General features: G+C 33.9%; 1 protein-coding gene across 34 annotated transcripts in view; it reads right to left on the bottom strand.

The window, feature by feature from the left end:
• The window catches only part of Clasp2 (cytoplasmic linker associated protein 2), a 184,432-nt gene that overhangs the window by 53,895 nt on the left and 110,817 nt on the right, over positions 1 to 19,720 (bottom strand). For 9 of the 34 annotated variants that reach the window (XM_010629655.3, XM_033757049.1, XM_033757051.1 and 6 more), the window contains 8 exons: positions 19,535 to 19,561; positions 16,887 to 17,057; positions 13,786 to 13,893; positions 9,530 to 9,592; positions 8,505 to 8,611; positions 6,785 to 6,808; positions 5,267 to 5,508; positions 3,675 to 3,738 (listed from right to left, as the gene is read on the bottom strand). In XM_010629655.3, the coding sequence (XP_010627957.1) occupies positions 3,675 to 3,738; positions 5,267 to 5,508; positions 6,785 to 6,808; positions 8,505 to 8,611; positions 9,530 to 9,592; positions 13,786 to 13,893; positions 16,887 to 17,057; positions 19,535 to 19,561 (806 nt within the window). The remainder of the gene's footprint in view (positions 1 to 3,674; positions 3,739 to 5,266; positions 5,509 to 6,784; positions 6,809 to 8,504; positions 8,612 to 9,529; positions 9,593 to 13,785; positions 13,894 to 16,886; positions 17,058 to 19,534; positions 19,562 to 19,720) is intronic. The other 25 variants (XM_033757062.1, XM_033757064.1, XM_033757065.1 and 22 more) reach the window with 7 other exon arrangements.

The following is a 19,720-nucleotide window of genomic DNA, read 5'->3' as shown; positions in this document are numbered from 1 at the left end:
ATGATAGAAAAGGTACATCTGAGGCCAGGTGTGGTAGTCTATGCCTGTAATCCAGCACTAGGGAAGCCAGGGCAGGAGAATCACCATGAGTTTGAGGCCAGCCTGGGCTGGTGAGTTCAAGCCAGTGTGAACTACATAGCAAGATTCTGTCTCAAAAAAAAAAAAAAAAAAAAAAAAAAAAAAAAAAAAAAAAAAAAAAAAAAAAAAAAAAAAAGGTACATTGGAATAAGTAATAAATTCACAACAAAGTTGAAAAACAAAAAGAGGAAATCAATTAGCAAACTGAAATTTGTGAGAAATTCCTGCAAACCTAAGCAGATGAGCTTATACTGGCAAGAGAAAGGATGTTCATGTAGCTGCCAATGCAGTTTCAAGATGAGAAAACTTTCTATCTGAAAAGGAGGGAAGATAGAAAGTCAGAATGGGTTGATGTGGAGTTAAGCTTGTAGTCAGTGGCAGGAAACAGAATTTCTGCTTGATGGCTCCTACTCTACTGGTAAGCTCAGAGGCTAGGATACATGCTAGGGCACAAGATGATTGGACAAATAAGCAGGGCTGGGTTTTTAAGACAGAGTATTTGACAGTCTTCATAGGGGACAGAAGAAAACACTGAGAGGACTGTGCAGTATTACTGAGGACTCAGACACCAGCCACAGATCAGGTATAGACACAACAGAAATAGGTTAAACTGTATGACTTCATTTGCAGGGGTCAGTAGAATTTACCTTTAAGAGTCATAGCCTTCAACAAGTGGGATGAGTTGCAAGTGTAAGTTCCTAAACTTATGTTTCTGTATGAGTGTCAGTGACAAACAGCCATATAAAAAGGGGTCAGCAAATTATGGACTTCAAACTAAGAATGTTTTTTAAAATTTTAAATATAATCAGAAGACTAAGTGACACATTAACATTATATGAACATTCAAATTTCAATGTTTATAAACAGTTTTACTGCACCCAGACATATTCACTTGTTACAGACTGTGTATACGTTCATGTTAAAATGGCAGAGTTGAATAGCTGGGACTGAGACCATTATGGCCTACAAAGCCACAAATATTTACAAAAATTACTAGCTGATCTCTGATACACAACAACATTGCATTTGGAAAGAAAAAAAGATAATCTAAATAAATTATAGGATCCTGAAGATGGAATTGTTGGTACTTTACAGATAACATTGTAAAGGAGAGGAGCACATCTGTTACGATATCATGATATAATGTAAAAAAATACAAATCAGATCCTTATACTTCAAACTCAGCAAAGCATACTGATATGTTCAATTTATTCTCCAAAAATCACACTACTAGTAGTGACAGTGATGGACAATCTCTCTGACAGTTAATCTTGATTGTCAACTTCAATGGCTTAAGAGATGCCTAGGAGGTTAGTAAAGAAAACTTCTATGTGTGTCTGGTGGGTCCTGGAAAATATATCTAGTCCCTGGCCCTTTCCTCTCCGGCTGTTTCTTTTCTTTCTTTCTTCTTCTTCTTCTTTTTTTTTTTTTTTTTTTTTTTTTTTTTTTAAAGGGTACTAGGGATCAAACTCAGGACTTTGCACTTGAAAGACAGGTGGTGGCACCACTGAGTTAAATCCCCGCCTCCCTTTCTATGGCTGTTTCTTGATTTTTCACTTTCTAGCAAGAAATTTTCCTTTGCCACGAGCTTCTGGCATGTTTCTGCTGTGCAGCCAGCTGATCATGGAATGAAATATGTGAAATTATGAGCCAAAATAAACCCTTTCTCCCTCAAATTGGCTGTGTCTGGTATTTTGTCCAAGCAACAAAAAGCTGAAGAATGCAATTGCCAAACAAAAAAATAAACAGAACCAAAAACTTTCCCATTATTTAAGAACTGACTAAAAAAATTTAAACCACAAACCAAGAAACAAAACCAGGTGGGTCAATAATAATTTTATGTTATTTAAAACCCTAAGAAAAATAACTAGAAGTCACCTTTGGTAACTATACTTCACGGCAGAAGTATACCTGGTTCTCCACATCTATTAAGGGAGGCCAACATTTATGTTTCATTTTAGTTCCTTACCAATATCAAACTCAGCTTTACGGCTGGGGATTTAGCTCAGTGGTGCCACGCTTGCCTTGCAAGCCCAAGGTCCTGAGTTTGATCCCCAGTACCAAAACAAAAACAAAAACAAAACCCCTTAGCTTTCCTATCTGAATTTTTAAAATGTTTTCTTTATCACTGCCTAGGTCCAGGCATCCAACAAAATCGCATTATGGCCATAAAAAGGGTAAAAAATTATGACCCAAGAAATAACTCAGCCTTGGTCTTAAACTTTCCTACAGTGATTAAATTATATCTTTTATTAACAATTTTTCAAAGCTGAAGATACTGTTAATTAACATACTGTTAATTACAGGTTCTCTTGGTTTATACTGGCAATTGATATCAAAGATAATTTATTCAGAATTGATACACTTTTTCTTCTAAAGCAAGACTGCCAGCTGCAATTAACAATAGCAACATCAACATAAAATGGTCATCTACATTATCAGTTTGACAATTCTAAATTTTTAAAATTTTAGTTAATAAACTGCTTACCAAATGTATTTTTGTCTTTTAATGAGAAATTTTATCTTCAGATAAAATATGATAGAAAATAACCTTTGAAAAATACTTTTTAAAGTATAAGTGATTTAAATAAATATGTACCTCACTGGTACACTAATAAATTAAATCACTAGTTGATTTAATTTATTGTGGGGTTTTAATTTCTTTAAATAGTGTCATAAAAAATGAATATACCAAAAAATGAGAACATGATGTGTATAAAAGTAAAATGGAAGTTATTATTTTGTTTCAATATCTTCGCCACAACTCCCACTCATTTAGGTCAGAAATTCTCCCGTAGCCACTTGTGTCCTAAAGGAAGATACAATAAATTTTACAGCTCCCAAACACACTGTTGGAAACAGAATAGTGGAACACATTTTTATTACAGTATTGCACATCGAGGTAAACCAAAATTTATAGTATAAACGGCAATTATGCATAAGTACTTAATCAAATATAATTGAACCAACATTAAAAACCAAACAGCATTATTTTAATGTATGAAATGGTTCTTCTGTTATAGTATTACCAAGGTATGACTATAGCCATATCTGATTCTTTTTGTTATTTAATGGCAATTCTTTTCTACAAAAATGTTTTTTCAAGATAAGAATATATTTACATTAATGCTCTAATACAGAAGAAAAGTGAAATGTGAGAAACTTTTTTCAACTTGTTTCATTTATATTCTTTACAAATAACAAAATACTTTTAATAATATAAAATATTCTTGCCCCTCACTAAACTATAAAAACCTGTGTTTATAACTATACTCTTCAGTTTTCACTACCGGAAAAGATCACTTTAGAGTAGCATGAATGGCTATCAAAGAGCACTTTCTGAATTACATTTAATATCAGCCATTTAAGTTTAATTATGTTTTAAGATATTACTATATTGTTGGGGGGGTACCAGGGATCGAACTCAGGACTTTGCGCTTGTGAAAGCAGGTGGCAGAACCACTGAGCTAAATCCCTGGCCCTACTACTATAAGTTTTGATCAATAATACCATAAAAATTACTTGCAGCTTTATGTTATTATTTTATTTATTTTGGGGGAATGTAGGAGTAAATAATTGTCTGTACTAAAACATACCTTGCCATGAGGATCAGCAAACATTCTTGTGAAAATTTCACATAATCTTTTCAGTTCAACTCGACTGCCAAAAACAATAAGGTGGGTAATTAATATCTTGATGTCAGCTAAAGGTAAGTCATTTAAAGGTAAGATTACATATAATTAAATTTCATTAACAACCACCACCACCACCACCACCACCAATCAGCCTTCAAAACTGAGAAATTTATGGGATTTACTAGATGTAACCTACACTTTTACAAAGGCTGGAAGTTCTACAAAGAAACAGAATTGCATCCAGTAATGTAGCAGGACAGAAAAAAATTCCTGAGGCAGTCCCAGTATGCAAATTTTATTTTTAAGTGTTCAGATGTTTTCTTAAATTTTACCACTTAGGATCTAAAATCCTTTTTTTTGGTACCAGGGATCAAACTTGGGTCCTTGTGCTTGCAAGGCAGGCGCCGGAACCACTGAGCTAAATCCCTGGCCCAATCTAAAATCTTTTTAAAGTTTATGTCTGTCATTAAAATGATACATTGAACCTATCATTAAACTACTCCAGAGGAACCTAGACAATATTTTGATGATTTACTGCAGCAAGTCATGAAATGTGATACTGTGTACATGAAAATATATTAGGTAACTCAAAAACATTTATTTTAAATTATATAATTCTAATACTTCCTAAAATAAATACACAGCAAATGTATCAAAACCTGATTTCACAGGTATCAAGTCAGAAATTGGCCTTCTACCTTCTACCACACTCAAATCTATGAAACTATATGAAGCTATGATTTTAAAGGGGTCAGTTATAAAGGTTTAAATATTATACAGACAAGGGCAATGAATGAGGTGGGAAAAAGTTAAAGCCACTGTAAAGGAAAGAAAACATACATGCATTTCTCCCCACCCCCAAGTACCAGGGCCTTGCACATAGTAGGCAACCACTCTATCACTGAACTACATTCCCAGCCCTTACTATTTATGTTGATTTCTAAAATTAATATTTTTCATTTTATGAAAGTTATTTTTTCCATTGAGTTTATTGGTACATTTTAGGTATACAATACAGTTACATTCATCATTGGGATCTTGTACCTCTACATGACATATGTTGGTTCTTATTTTTTCCCCTCTCCCATCTTCCCTTCAACCCCTCCACTTCTATTTACAAAGGCTTTGTTTCCATTTCTTCCTATTTTCATATTTTTTCCTTTCCCTTCTTTCCTTTCCCCTACCCCTCCCACTTCTCCTACTCCTTTGGACCTTTTCTTCCCATTTTACGTTATCAATTATACATTTTGATCCTTATTTACACTTTTAGTTTCTCACACCAGAGAAACTATTCAGTATTTACACGTGTGTTCTATAAAATAGTTATATTTTAAATATATAGTTTCCTTTTAAAATTCTTCTTCAAATAATGCAAGCAAATAAAAATTGTTTAGTAAACTACAAAACCTTTCTAAGCAGTGAGGCTTGGGAAAAGCTTTAATGCAACCTTTGACTTTAGGACAAGTGTGTTTCTGTACCATTATCTCTACAGTGTTATAAGGTAAAAAAGTGCTAACCTCACAGAATAATTATATTAAGACAACACATCTCACCTTAATGTTCTCTGGTTTTTTAATAAGTTCTGCAGACCCAGGAGGCCCTCCTTTCTTTCTGACCAATTGGAACTAGCGCATCTATTGAGGACTTCTGCCACATCTTCTGTCTGCCTCATATATGTAGGAATACTACCATTTCGAGAACTATAGGAGCGTTCTGAACAAGCACTGGAAGCATCACTGTTGGCATCATCATCTGAATGTACTCCATAGTCATATCTTCTTCGAGCAGGTTTTTTCTATTATATACAAAGAATGTCATTAGCAGTAGCTAAAAAGATACTGGTATTTCATAGTGTCTATTGACCAAAAAAGGACTAGTTTTTGTTCTAAAATCAGTACAAAGCATGCTGCTAATTACTAAAATTATAAAATATCAACATTTAATTTTTGTTCAGGAAACACATTTTAGAAGTTAGTAGAAGGTGAAATATTCTTTAACTACTAAGTAGTAGAGGAAGAGTAAGATTACATGAAAGATCAGATAACTAGAGTGGGAAATGCTAAAATACATGGGTGTTTTCCTTAATCTTTTTCATGGAAAACCAGTAACTATTAGAATGCAAAACTGACAGAAACTTACTACAAATTCAAATTGGTAAGAAGAAAATATTACCTTATTAGAGGAGGACAATGGATCAGAAATGTGCATGTATCTCCCCTATGTCTCATTTATCCTGTCTTTCCTAGTCTTTTACCTCCACTACCACTTGTCTTGCTACTCTTCCCTTGTATTCAACCCTCATGACTCCTAGAGAAGTGAAATATAAAAAATAATGAGAAACTGTTCTTACTGTTATATTTAGGAGGCAAGATCCTTAGGGGCACCTCCATGTTTTCTCAATGTATCTATATCATCTACTTTAATATGAGAAAGCATATTCACATTCCTTTTATTTCTTTACATCTAATGTTTACAATTTCATTTTTGTAACAGGCAACTACACCTTATATATAAAAAATGGCATGAGGGAGAAGAGATCATTTGAGATTTCTATTGGAAGAATGAAAACAAATTTATGTAATGTGATATTTGGATTCTGGCTGGTAAAGATATTTCAATCAAACATATTAAGCACAATAATTTAAACAGTTCCAAGTGACTACAGGTTCTCCACGGTCTAAAGTCAGAAAGAAATATGATTTGAACTTCAAAGAGTTTTACAATGCTTCCAGCACTCACTGCCCTCATTTGATGAACAGAAAACAAGTTAATTTAGAAAGGTAATACTGTGATGTTTCCTGTGTTGAGGTCCGGGATCAATTTTGTAATAAACATTGCTGGAAATGATCTCATCTCATTTGAATAAGTAGTTGGGCTGAAAAAACTAGCAATCCCATAAGACCCTTTATTCAGGCAGTATCTCCTTCTTGATAATCACACTGTAGAAAAGCAGATGTATATGTCTAAGGATTTTTATTACTCTAATTTTTCATAGAAAACCATCATATCTTAAATTGATGAAATAAAGAAAAGTCATGTCATTATAAGATGTCAGAAAATAATGTTTATACCTTAGTCCGTATGTCTCCTAAGAGCTGAGAGCAGTAAATTTTTAAAGAAAGAAATTGAAAATAATGAAGAACATTTTGCTAAACAGCACAGTGAAGTAGGCATTAACAATGCCCAATGCCATAAAAACTTAGAAACATTAAGTTTTTTAAACATACAGATAGATACAAAAGAGCTGCTTATTAGCAGGCTATATCTTTAATCTTATCAGTATCCTCCAGGTGAAAGAGAAATATCTGAGCTAAAAATATTCCCATTACCAGTTTTCCCAAGGAATCTCAAATATTGTTCCTATTTGCATCCTTTTGTTATTTCTAAATTTAATTTTATTTCTCTAATTTTACCAAGGTTCAAATTAGGATTAATAGTGGAAAAAGATGTTTCTTACAAATTGATAGCCCCAACTGTTGCATCTGTGCTAGGCAAATAATGAAAATGGAATAAATTACTGGGGTTCATATTTTGGCCTTTGTTTCTGAAATATTCCTATATAATTCAAAAACATTTTAATATTATAAGGGACAGCTCACGAATAACCCATTCAATTCATAAAATAAGCAGAAGTGAACTGGTAAATCATCCAATTAAAAAAACTAGAAAATACAGTTTGAGAATACAGAGATAAAGAATAGTAAATTTAAAATACCTATTAAATATCATCCTAAAAGGCTGTGATTAATATATCCTATGCTCAAGAGAATAAAATCCCCACTCTGTTATAATTATTAAAAAAATTAAATGGCTGAGGGTAAAATTCAGCAATAATAACTTAGAACTAAATAAGCAATGATATTCAATAAATTATGGCAGTTACTAAAGAATTTTCTTAAAAAAATTTGTCTTTCAAATCTGTGGCAAAAAATTGTATTATGTTAATACTAGTCAAAATATATTTTAACAGACACACACACACACACACACACACACACACAAAACAAAGATGAGGCCCCTTTTGTCAGTTCTGGGTAAGAAACTGAGTAAGTCTGTATGAGGCCCTGGATTCAATCCTCTGCACCTCCTACCCCGCCCTGGCAAAAAAGAAATTAAGTAAATGCTACTCAAACATTAGATAATACCATAATTCATAATTTGAAAGAGGAAATGTTACACCCAGCTGACTTGGGAAATTAGCCAAATAAATTGTATACATGATTTCAAAAGTTTCCTTTAATAAACAATGATATGTGTATAGCACTCTTCTGACAGACTATCATGAATCTGTACAACATGTTTTTAAACTTCTCTGCTTATTGTGTCATCAAGCATAAATAATCAGGAAAATATCTTGAGTATCATTTGCTTGAGTCTGTGCTTTCTCTTAGCTCAAAAAATACAAATATTTAGAAGACTAAACAAAATGAAAACATCAAAATAATCTTTACATACTGAAGGTTAACCTTCAATTACATGCTTACAAGTGTATCACTCTATTTCACCTTGCATTAAATATATTATAATGCATAAAACACATTACTGTATTAGACATGACTATTTATGCTTCTGACACCCATCAGTACTACTGACTCTGGCTTAAAGTTCTGACTAATTAGTAAGGATCAAGATTAATTACGCTGCTCTGCTTCTTACACTGTTCATAGTTTATCTTCCTCGACTAATCTAGCAGAACTTTTCTATCCCTTTTCCATACAAGTAGACTGGGTTTCTCATACACTCGTTTAGAAAGTGGAACGTGTATACTAATAAGGAAATGGAGAAGAGTACCAAGGCATCTGCTACTGCCTCTTCCACGTCAGAACCTGTGTTCAGGACTCGCATGGCACTGACAGACGACGACAGTCGGCTCGACTGGCTGATCCCGTACCCTGGACCTAATTTATCAAAAGAAGAAAAAAGCTTTGAAGCAGGCTTTGTAAGACTGTTAGCCCGGGAAACTTTAAGACTTTTAAGGGAGGAAAAAAAAACCAATGGGGCAAAGCATTTTAAAAGCAATACTGTATTTTCTGGGCACACTGAGTTCTTGATCAAATAAAAGGCTAAAGGCAATTAAAATCATTGACAATGTGTAGGAAATAATTAAAGAATAGCAACTCTTTATGTCCACAGGTAGCAATATGTAAGGTTGGCAGACTTAGGACTCGCACATCTATACCACTGTAATTAATCCAGCTCTGTCAGTTCAGGCAAGTCTCTCCCTATGGGTAAACTACAAAGAAATCCATGACAAAGATCAACCCTCAACCGATAATGGTTTGGGAGATCAATGAAGTCACACCAGGAATGTACTAGGAAGAAAAACTCCATTTATAATCTCTTTTTCATGGTAGATTGATTTTATTCTATAATTAAGATCATTTGATATCTGTTAAGGGGCTACTATGTGCCCAATATTCTGAAATATGTAAAGACAAACCAGAGATGAATTCTCCTTCAACTGCTTTGTATACCATCGTTTACAATTAAAACACTTCATCCACCATTTTGGTTTTTTTTTTTAACATATAAACAAAGATGAAGTACATAACCAAGAACATAAAACAATTTTATATTTAAAAATGACATAGGTTATACCAAAAAAATGCCCAATTGCTAGTAAAAAAAATGCTCAGTAAGGTTGCTAAAGTGGGAATGTTACTTGCAGGAAAAGAAAAGAAAATAAGTGACGCTCCAACATATTAAACTTAAATAAAAACAAATCATTTTTAAAAATGAGTATTATTCTATGAAAAAAAAAACCCAAAATCTGAGATGAATGCACAGATGATAGTGAAAATGTACTCATCCTTCACCTGAGGCCCCATACACATCGGGGGCGTAGAGGGCACCAGTAGATCGGGAATGGTGTCTGGAGGCTGGAATAACAGGACCATACAAACCTCATCTATTACCACAGAAACAAGGAATAGTGGCAGCACTACTGTCAGGCAAGGAGAGTTAGTTAACACTGGTGTTACTCAACAGTCAAGATCAGAATATTGCTAAATATGGCAACTGAATATTTAGCATTGCAAGGTCATTCCTGACACATAGATAACAACTTACACCTAGGTGGACAGACAGGCCTACAAGAGATGGAAAAAAAAAAGAAGAAAGAAGAAGAAAAAGGAAGACAGCAAGTATTCAAATGGAAGGAAATGTTGAAAATACAAGCATGAAAACAAAACAAACAGACAAAAACAAAAACACTGTAGGTTAAAAAAAAAACCACTATGGTAACTAGTAGCTAATAATAATCTTATCTCCTTTAATCTCAATAACCAATGAAGCAGTTATTATAACTCAATTTAAAGGTCTAAATGTTTGTGCCCCTCCCCATCGATATATTGAAAGCCTACTCCCCAAGGTGATGATGGTACAGTATTAGGAGATGAGTGGGGCCTTGGTGTAATAATAAAGGAGACTCCAGAGCAGTATTTAGCTCCTACTACCTGAGGACACAATCACAAACTTTGAACCGTGAACAGGTCACCAGACACCAAATCTGTTGGTCCCCTAGACTGTCTGGTCTCCAGAACTGTGAGAAATAAATGTCTGTCATTTGTAAGTACCTAATCTCTGGTATTTGTTACAGCAGCCTGAATAGATTAAGACAGATGGGGAAATTAGAGCACAGAGGTAATTTATGTGATCAAACCCACACTACTAGGATGCTTCAGTATCTACTCTTTCAAATCCTCTGTTCTTTTTTTTTTTTTTTTGGTACTGGGTCTTAAACTTGGGTCCTTGTGCTTTTGAGGCAGACAGCAGAACCACTGACCTAAATCCCCAGCCCTCAAATCCTCTGTTCTTAAATAGCAAACATACCACACCTTCACATTATTCATATAATACACTTCATTTATATTAACAGAACATTTTTTATAATGGTTCACTGAATATAAGTTCTGCATTTAATAATAAGATTACTTAAATATCAAAGCACTTTTAAGTATGGAAAAACTCAGTAATTCTAAAACAAAAGCCCTAAAAATTTGTGATGTCTCCTTATATACTTACTGCTTTAGAATCTAAATCTATCATATTTTGCTTTAGATATTAAAATCTTGATTTTCCTAACACCATACAGGTAATCTTACATTAAAAAATAAATAAACTGACAGGAAAAATGCATTTTTTTCTTTTTGGTACTGGGGATCAAACTCAAGCCCTTGTGCTTGTGAGGCAGGTGGCAGAACCACTGAGCCAAATCCCTGACCCAGGAAAATGCATTTTGATATTTAATGAAATATTTTATTTTGAAAGTTAGTCTTCTTCAGATGTATCAATTAGAGCAGTTAATCCACTTTTATTACACAAATTACTCCTTTGTTACAGGGAAACCTTAAAATAATAAAAAAGATTGAAAGACTAAATGGAATGCTACACAAAAAGGTTAATAAATCCCAAAAGACGATTAATATTATTTAAAAATATGCTAGTATATAGTTTTAATTTAACAGAAATCATTTAAAAAGTGGTAAGAAAGATTTGGGCAGGGCCAGGGATTTAGCTCAGTGGTGAGCCACCCACCTGGCAAACACAAGGTCCTAAATTCAATCCCCAGTACCCCAAATAAAATTTTTTTAGCAAATCTGAAAATGCCTATTGGGTGAAAATCTCTGAAGGGATCAATATTTATCTGAGATTGAGGCAAAATGCATGTGCTTATAACAAAGTGAGCTGTTAAAAAAAAAAAAAAATCTCAGTTCCAGAAGTAAATGGAAATCAAGGATGCAAGTTCCAGAGAAGTACAACTTTGCTCAGCTGTGATTTCTTTCTGAAATTTTATGGCCCTCACAAATGGCCTGTGATATACAAGTGCATGTATAACAAGCTATAGGATTCAGTACTATCAACATTCAAAGTCACAGATTCCACCACATGGGCATATATGGTAAGGACTGCAGACTGTGAGCAAATGTAGCAGAAAAGTAGGAATGGTGAAGACCATTTAATCTCTGGGAATGCAGCTCTTCAATACCTGTGAAACAAACTGGGCTAATCTGCTGCCTTTGCTACACGGTATCTGTATGTAAATAAAAGGCCTATAAAAATTAATTCTGCAAATTGACCAAGGGGCTGGAAAAAATTAAACATAATGATTAAAAGGCTTAATCATCTTTAGCCCAAATAGGAAGTTTTACAAGAATCAATAGAATTGCTTCCCTTAATAATAAAAATGTAATTATTTTAATTATAAAATAGAAGCTTTGAAATGAATCTAGAAACTCAATGGCTAGATGTCCTCTTTTTGAAATGTATCTTATTACCAATGCTTACTTTAAAATTATTAGTAGTTGATTATAAATTTCCTCTAATCTCTAAGGTTCAGGTTTAAAAGAAGAAACACATTTTGGTTTCTTCTTGGTATTTTCCATTAATTCTCTGTGATGTTAGTATTACATAAAATGCATTTAAAATAATCTGGGATCCTTCTCTCTACAGTGTAAATGATTAGAGCTTGGAGTTGGGGGAGAGAATGACACTAGCAGCAGCAGTGGCAGTAGCATGACCATGACCATAAAGACCACGGTAACTGAACGCTCACTGTGTGCCAAGGACTGTTCTGAGTGTTTTTTCATGTATTTCCTCATTTATACATTCAAACAATCCTATGGTATACGTATTGTCTTTATTTACAGATAAGGAAACTATTTGTAGTATCTTTGTTTTATAGATAAGGAAAACCAGGCATAGAAAGGTTGAAGAGCTGGGACATGAACGTAGGCCATCTGACCCTGAAAAGTATGTATGTTCTTGATCCACCACATGTGTCCCTTCAACTCCTCAACATGGCATGTTCACTGTACATAAATGCAGGATTTCAGCTCTTTAAATATATATATGCACGAGGATGAACCACGTATGTACACACGCACATGCACATGCGCCTGCACCGACATTCCTCAGGCTACAGTGTCTCTGGCAAAGCATCTGTCACACCTGGCCTTAGTGATGCAGAAGCATTCATATCTTGGCACCTTCCCACAGGGAAAGAGAAAGTGAGTCTCTTCGAAATCTGAGGCTAGAACATAAATGAGGATTGAGGATACTGCTGTACATCCCTAGCTAAAAGGTCAGTAAAGGACAGCTCTGTGATATATCTGTGCCCATGGCCCCAGAGATTTAGAAATTAAAAACTAGAAATTCTACACTAACATATCTGAGGAAATAAAAATTCCAACAGACAACTAATAGAACTGTATTCTACTTAATCATCCCAAACTCTTGAAGAGCCAACATTCTGGTTAAAGTGGTGATAGATCACGAAGACATTCTAGAGATTCTCAATGTAAAAAATTATGCCTTCCCAGTTGTCCTAAAAACATGAATCATTAAAAAAATCATTTAATATTTTTATAAATCAGATAAAATTCAGTATTATAATCAAGGTTATAATACAAGGTCTATAATTGGGAACCCAAATTTTAATAGCAGCACCACGATGTAAGCTAAGAGATGGGAAATGACTGTTAAATTGTGAAATACTATAAAAATGTTAATCATTTCCATTAACAAGTATTTCACATATTGTCATGTACATTCTTTGTAGTAACCTACATTGAATGATCTAACTCAAGTGCCAGGAATTTAGTTCAGTGGTGCTGCTGCCTGCCTTGCAGGTTCAAGGCCCCGAGTTTGATCCCTAGTACCATTAAAAAGAAAACAACAAAAAAAGATCTAAGTTGAAAAGTCATTATTTCTGATGAAGAGGAAAAAAGTTATTTTATAAAACTAATCCATATTTCACTCAACAGTGAATATTTAAAGACAAATGTAAAATTCTATGTTTATTTGTTAAGAAAAAATTAAAATAAAATTTGTGACACTTATTTGATTATAAAAGCAATTCATTTATATAAAGACCAATTTTATCATTTAAGGTAGTAAGGTCAAAGACATTTTTCTTTTTTTCAAAGACATTTTTTAAACATAGTGTTTCCTTCAGATGCCTTCCTCAAAGATACAGTTGAAGAAGAACACTAAATTCCAGGTACCCTAAGGTTACTGAATGGTGCAAACTCACGATGAAAGTAATGCTCCTCACACCTGCCCAAATACTTACCAAGGGGCTGAAAAGAACGAACAGGACTTGTGTCCCGGCTGCTCTCCCTACTAGCTTCCCGGCTGCAACCTTGACTCACACTTGGTCGAGGAATACGACTGCTTCGGGCTGGCATAAATCAACACCAGCATAGCAGGGAAGAAAACAGAAGACATAGTTTAGGTTATTTTTAAATTTTGGTTTTATTTGCTTTCTTTTTTTTTTTGTTTTTGGTGTTGGGGATCTAACTTAGGACCTTGCACTTGGGCAAGGCAGGTGGTGGCACCACTGAGCTAAATAATCCCCAGCCTAAAGATATCTCTCTTCCCCAACCCCTTCTCTCCTTTTCTCCCTCTCTCTCCCTCCCTCTCTATCTCTCTCCCTCTTTCTTTTTTTGATGCAGGTCTAGGAATCGAACTCAGGGACTCATCCTTGCCAGGTAGACACTGCATTTGTTTTGCTTTCTTAAGAAATGACTGGTAATTAAAATTTTTTTTTTAAAGTCGAAAAGAAACTACTCTTGATGAAACAGAAATGTAGTTACGTTTTTTGAATATGGTCTGTCTGCTAGTTTGTATGAAGTTGGGAGTATCTTACTAAAATAGAGATGCAAATAAAAAGATGTAAAATATTATACAACATATACTGTAAAACTCAATTTTTCCATTTGCTGAATGAATTATAGATCTCTATCATTTTTTGTATCTTAGGTCAAAATTAATTAACTATTATTTACTTATTTTTGAGACAGTCTCCCTACTGTAGTCCAGGCTGGCCTCAAACTCATAGAGATCCTCCTGCCTCAGCTTCCCAGTGTTGGTACTGCACGTACATGTCACCACACCTGGCTCAAAAATATCTTATTTTTAATACAGAAAAAAAAATATAATTGTGAACTAGAAAGAAACTGTTCAAAGGGCAAGGGGAACTAGGGAAGGGAGGAGGGGGAAAGAAAGGAAGGGAAAAGAAAAGAGGGAGGAAATGGAAACAAAGCTTTGCAAAATAAGGAGGGGACAAGGGGTTGAAAGGAGTGGAGGGGAATAAGGAAAAAAAGAGGAATCAAGATATATCATGTATAGGTACAAATTCCCTATGATAAATGTGATTATTATGAATATCTAAAATGTACTAATAAAATTAATTTTAAAAATCTATACATGTCAAATATTAATCTGAAGTACAATGTCCATTGTCTTCAGTTCATAATAAATGAGTCAGTGCTTTCAATTCCTATGTTTTTTCTCATCCATCACAAATTATAAAAATATAGATATAAATGAGCAAGTAAGAGAAAATCTAGGAGTGAGGATTGACTAAAAGTGGAGTAGAATATTTTAAAATAATGTCTGGAAGACAAAAAGAAGAAAATCAGCCTGAAAATTCCAGGGGCTCTCGGGGTAAATATCAGGTACATTGTAAGTAAAAATTGCTGCTAAGCATATTAATTCAGTCTGTAGGACTAAAGGTCTGTTATGTATTGAATAAAGACATTCTTAATAAGTAAGGCTTCAAGAAATTTCCTTCTACATATAATTCCTAAGGAATTTTTTTGAGAATATGTTTGAGGCAAAGCAAAAGAAAAAATAAAGAAAAAAGAGACCATCAGAGAAGAGTATATTCAATCTAGGAAAGAAGTTAATGTAAACCCTAAAATGACAGCTGAGCAAGACGGCTGTAACTAATCCAGAGCACTGGAAACATGTAAAATCTCTAGAGAATGCAGAACGCCATGTAATACTTAGTACTACTGACAGGACAATAATACTAGATGACATAAGAAGACACTGTTCTTCTACAGACTATTTCAAAACAAACAGAAATGATGAAAAGGTCTATACAGTATAGGAAATACAATATAGGAAAGTCACTTTCCAAATACAAAGCAAACCAAAATGTGGTGTAATTTTACATAGCTGCCAGGACTGTAAGAAAATTCATTTCTATATACATAATAAGAACATCCTTTTCAAGTGATCTCTAACACCTTAGACTATCTTTGTGTGAAAATGAGGTCACCGCATATTTTATGTCTTGGCAGCAAACAACATTTATTTACTCATAACACAGCAAATGTTACTTAAAGCTTTTCAAGTTCTAAAGTCAACCTAGGAAACAAGAACCTAAGATTTGGATGAGAATTTGGAAGAGAATGCACATGTAAAGTTTAGCAATGTTAAAACAAAGCCAATAATGCTAAGAAAAGACAGTGAAGGGAAAGGCAAGGGAGTTGAGATACTGCTTGAAGTTGATAAAACAGTAACAGAAACAGGAGGATATTCTTTTTTTTTTTGGTACTGGGGACCTTGTGCTTGCAAGGCAGGTGGTGGCACTGAGCTAAATCCCCAGGCCAAGAGGATATTCTTTATACAAGTAATCTACAAAAGACTTTAAAATCAATGAAAAACAAATGATTAAGAAGAAGTTGGATGAGCCAGGTCCCAAGTTCAATCCCCGGTACCAAAAATAAATAAATAAATAAAAGAAGTTGGAGTAATCAGATTTCTGTTCTGGGACCAACAGATCAAATAGCAGCTATTCTATGGACAAAGTGAGTAATATGACTGGTAAAACACGAAGGAGGGACAATACATAAAAAGCCATTTGATCCCTGGCACAAAAAAAAAGCCAGACAACGGACAGATTCTGAATGCTCATCAATAAACTCCAAAGGCTGCACCACCTCTAAATGTTTCAGTTAAAAGAGCCAATAAATCCCTTTTTACTGTTCAAGCTGGCCTCAACTGTAACTTCTGTTATCTAAAATGGAAAGTATTCTAGTCAACACAAAGAGATAGCAGAAGTTTATTAATATTTAAGTTGGGCTAATCTACAATACAAACGTGAAACATAAGCAGTTTATATACCCTGATAGACATATGTGTATATAAATATGTGTAATATGTTGTATATTCTATAATAATCTTGTGCTTCAAAATATTAGGTACTATTTTTTAAAGTTATAAATTACACTTTGAAGATTCTATACTGTACTTCAGTTCTTACTGAAGTTTTGTTTTCCTCTAATGTATAAGTGCCTAATTATATTTTAAACTCATCAATATTTCCAAAGCCCAAAATCAAAATGAAATGAAAGGTAACAATTCTCACATACGAAATCTTACCCACTGAAAGCCTAGATGGACTAGCTTCTCTGCTACAGCCTTGACTCCGTGGTATCTTGCTCCTTTTTTGTGCTGAAGCGGAACTGACCAGTACTCTTTGAACTCCGGAGCTCACAGTAGAGAGAGCTGTAGTGGTCAGAACTCTTCCTGGAGACCCAGACCGGCTGCCAGCTAAACATAAAACACATACAAATATTAAGATATGAACAACAAAAGAACTTGTCCAAGGGATAAAAGGTCAAGAAATATATTTGGGAAAGCTGTGATTAAGTATAGATGTTCTAGTTAAAGAAAATGGATTGAGGAAAATCTACATGTAACTGTAACAGGCTGGGGTGGTGTATACTATATATAATAGCAATGAATGATAAATTACCTAAAGTATATTTTCAGTTTAGAGGATATACAATACTATGTTCAATAATATTATGATTTAAAAAATACAAATAGTAAAAAAAGTTTCAAAAGCAGTAAAAAACTTGATAATACATGTCATATGTTTAAAAACGAGGCTGAGGATACAGCTCAATGGCAGAGCATGTGTGAGGCCCTTGGATTCCCAGCACCGAGCTCAAAATAATAATAAAAAAAGCAGCTATTTGAAAAATATTTAAAAGGTATAGAGTGAACCCTCTTTCTATTACTATTATTAAGTATATGACAATGATAATTTGCTTCATATTAAAACAGTTTGCTGAGATATTTATCTAAATTAGTATTTTAACAAAATTGGATCAGCTGAAAAAGGAACTTGTTTTTGCTATTCATCTTCAAATAGCAAAGTGCTCTTAGGTGGCTATATTCTTGTGGAACAGGACCAAGGGCAAATGTTAAAAGTCAGAGGAGATGTGGTCAGGCAGATAAGAGAAATTAAAAAAAAAAATCACATTATCAGGAAAGTTTTTTTTTTTTAAACCAATGATACAGTTTTAAACTAGAAATGCATGAGTTAACTTTTAAGGGATATGTTTCCTACTCAGAGCACTTTGCTCTGAACAGGAAAATGGACCAGACACTCCGAAGTATAATTTAACTCTAGATTCTGAATGGACACATTATAGAAAAAGTGAACTTATAGTTAAATAAATCTTCATGGAACAACCTTTTACCTTATTGGGCACCACTTCTCACGCTGTACAAACTCACTCAATCATGATTCATTTCTACATCAGAGTAAAGACTCAAATGCCAATGCGAACAAGCATGGAATGTTAAAAAAAAAAATCTGAAAAAAAGTGTATTGAATAAATGCAGGGAGTGGTAAGAGGACCATGATCTAATGGAGAGTGCCTGTCTTTTGCTAAGGGGGAGGCGAATTTCAGTTCTAGCCAGCTCTGTATTGAGATAATGCTGCCTCAATCTTATAATCTTTAAAAAATAAAAAACTTTGAAATGTTCTGATTTTTATCATGTTGTACAGATCAAACAAACAATATATTAATGGAGCAGGCTGCATAGAGTCCATAGGTTGCTGACCCGTGATTTTTGTGTTAGTTTTCTTGGCATGGTCTTACTGAGTACAATTTATACTCTTGCTTCATTCTTAAACTTTACCAGTACACAAAATCTCCCACTAGCGACTGCAATATTATAAAACAATGTAGTATTTCCAGTGAAAGTAACAATTTACTATTTAAGTAGAAGGTCTACTTTAAAATGATTGTTCATTTGAATATTGCATGTTTCAAGTGATGAATCTTCAAATATGATTTCTTTATTTATAACATTAAGAATAGTTATAATGTATCTGTTTTCTCCATGCAGTATCTAAACTAAACATATGCACCAAAACATCGAAATACCCAACATGCCACAAACTCACAATGCAAGATAGGCCGATGGAGTATTTTATGGGAAAACTCGCAACAATATAAAAAGTATAAATAATGAACTGAGCACATACAGTTATGGTATTCTGTTAAATAAAACCAATATAAATTTGGGGAGGTGGAGGTGTTGGTAGGAAATAACTGGAGGATTTCTTGAAACGTGGGTCTATTCAGCAGATAGGAAAGAAACATGCAGTTTAGAAGTAGAACAGCTGCTGTCTGCTCTAGATTTACTGACTTTATGAAATCTATGCATGCTTTAAATTCATTCATCTCTCCCAGGCAATAATATTGGCTGTATACCTGTCATTTCAACCATTACCCTCTCTTTTCCAATACCCCACCAAGACTAATAATTCCAGTGCCTTTGACTCCCTGGAATTTTATTTAAACTTGGAAGAAAATATCACAGCTTTTTTTCCAGTAAAGAGTAAACAAGGCTAATTATTTCCTTTAGGAAAACCACAGAGTTGATGAAAAAGGGTATGATGCACCCTGGGAATAGCAGAACTGGCAACTGGACACCTATTTTCTCTTGTGCTACCTACAAACTATCATTTTATACTTTTATGATATGTCAAAGTATTACCAAAGGTTTTTTTCTTTTGAATGCTTGCATCTGTAGGTTCAACTTAGATAATTTTTAAAATGCAGAGTTTTGGTAATAAAAGAAAAATCACAATTAGTAATTTTTGCCACAATATGATTATAGAAAGATGGAATAATTCATGTTGAGTTTCTGCTGAATAGAACCCATTTTTGGTAATGATAATATGTGATCAAACAATAGATGCATACATAAAGTCTATAGATTCTTACCACCAATGGTATTAGCAGATTGTGATCCTGAACAAGTGTAAAGGCAGAATTAGGGTAAGGGTTATAATCCATGAAGAGGGAAAGAGCAGTTTAAAAATGGATGGCAGATGAAAATAAGAAAGCTTTAGTCAGTGTTCACAGGAAAAAAAAAATCCCTAACGCAAAAAAAAAAAAAAAAAAAAAAAA

This window comes from Fukomys damarensis, unplaced genomic scaffold, assembly GCF_012274545.1.
Source record: "Fukomys damarensis isolate Sample0158 unplaced genomic scaffold, DMR_v1.0_HiC HiC_scaffold_28, whole genome shotgun sequence".
In the NCBI taxonomy this organism is placed as follows: domain Eukaryota; kingdom Metazoa; phylum Chordata; class Mammalia; order Rodentia; family Bathyergidae; genus Fukomys; species Fukomys damarensis.
Note: the sequence above shows the minus strand (reverse complement) of the source record. Positions and strands in the feature narration are given on the sequence as shown.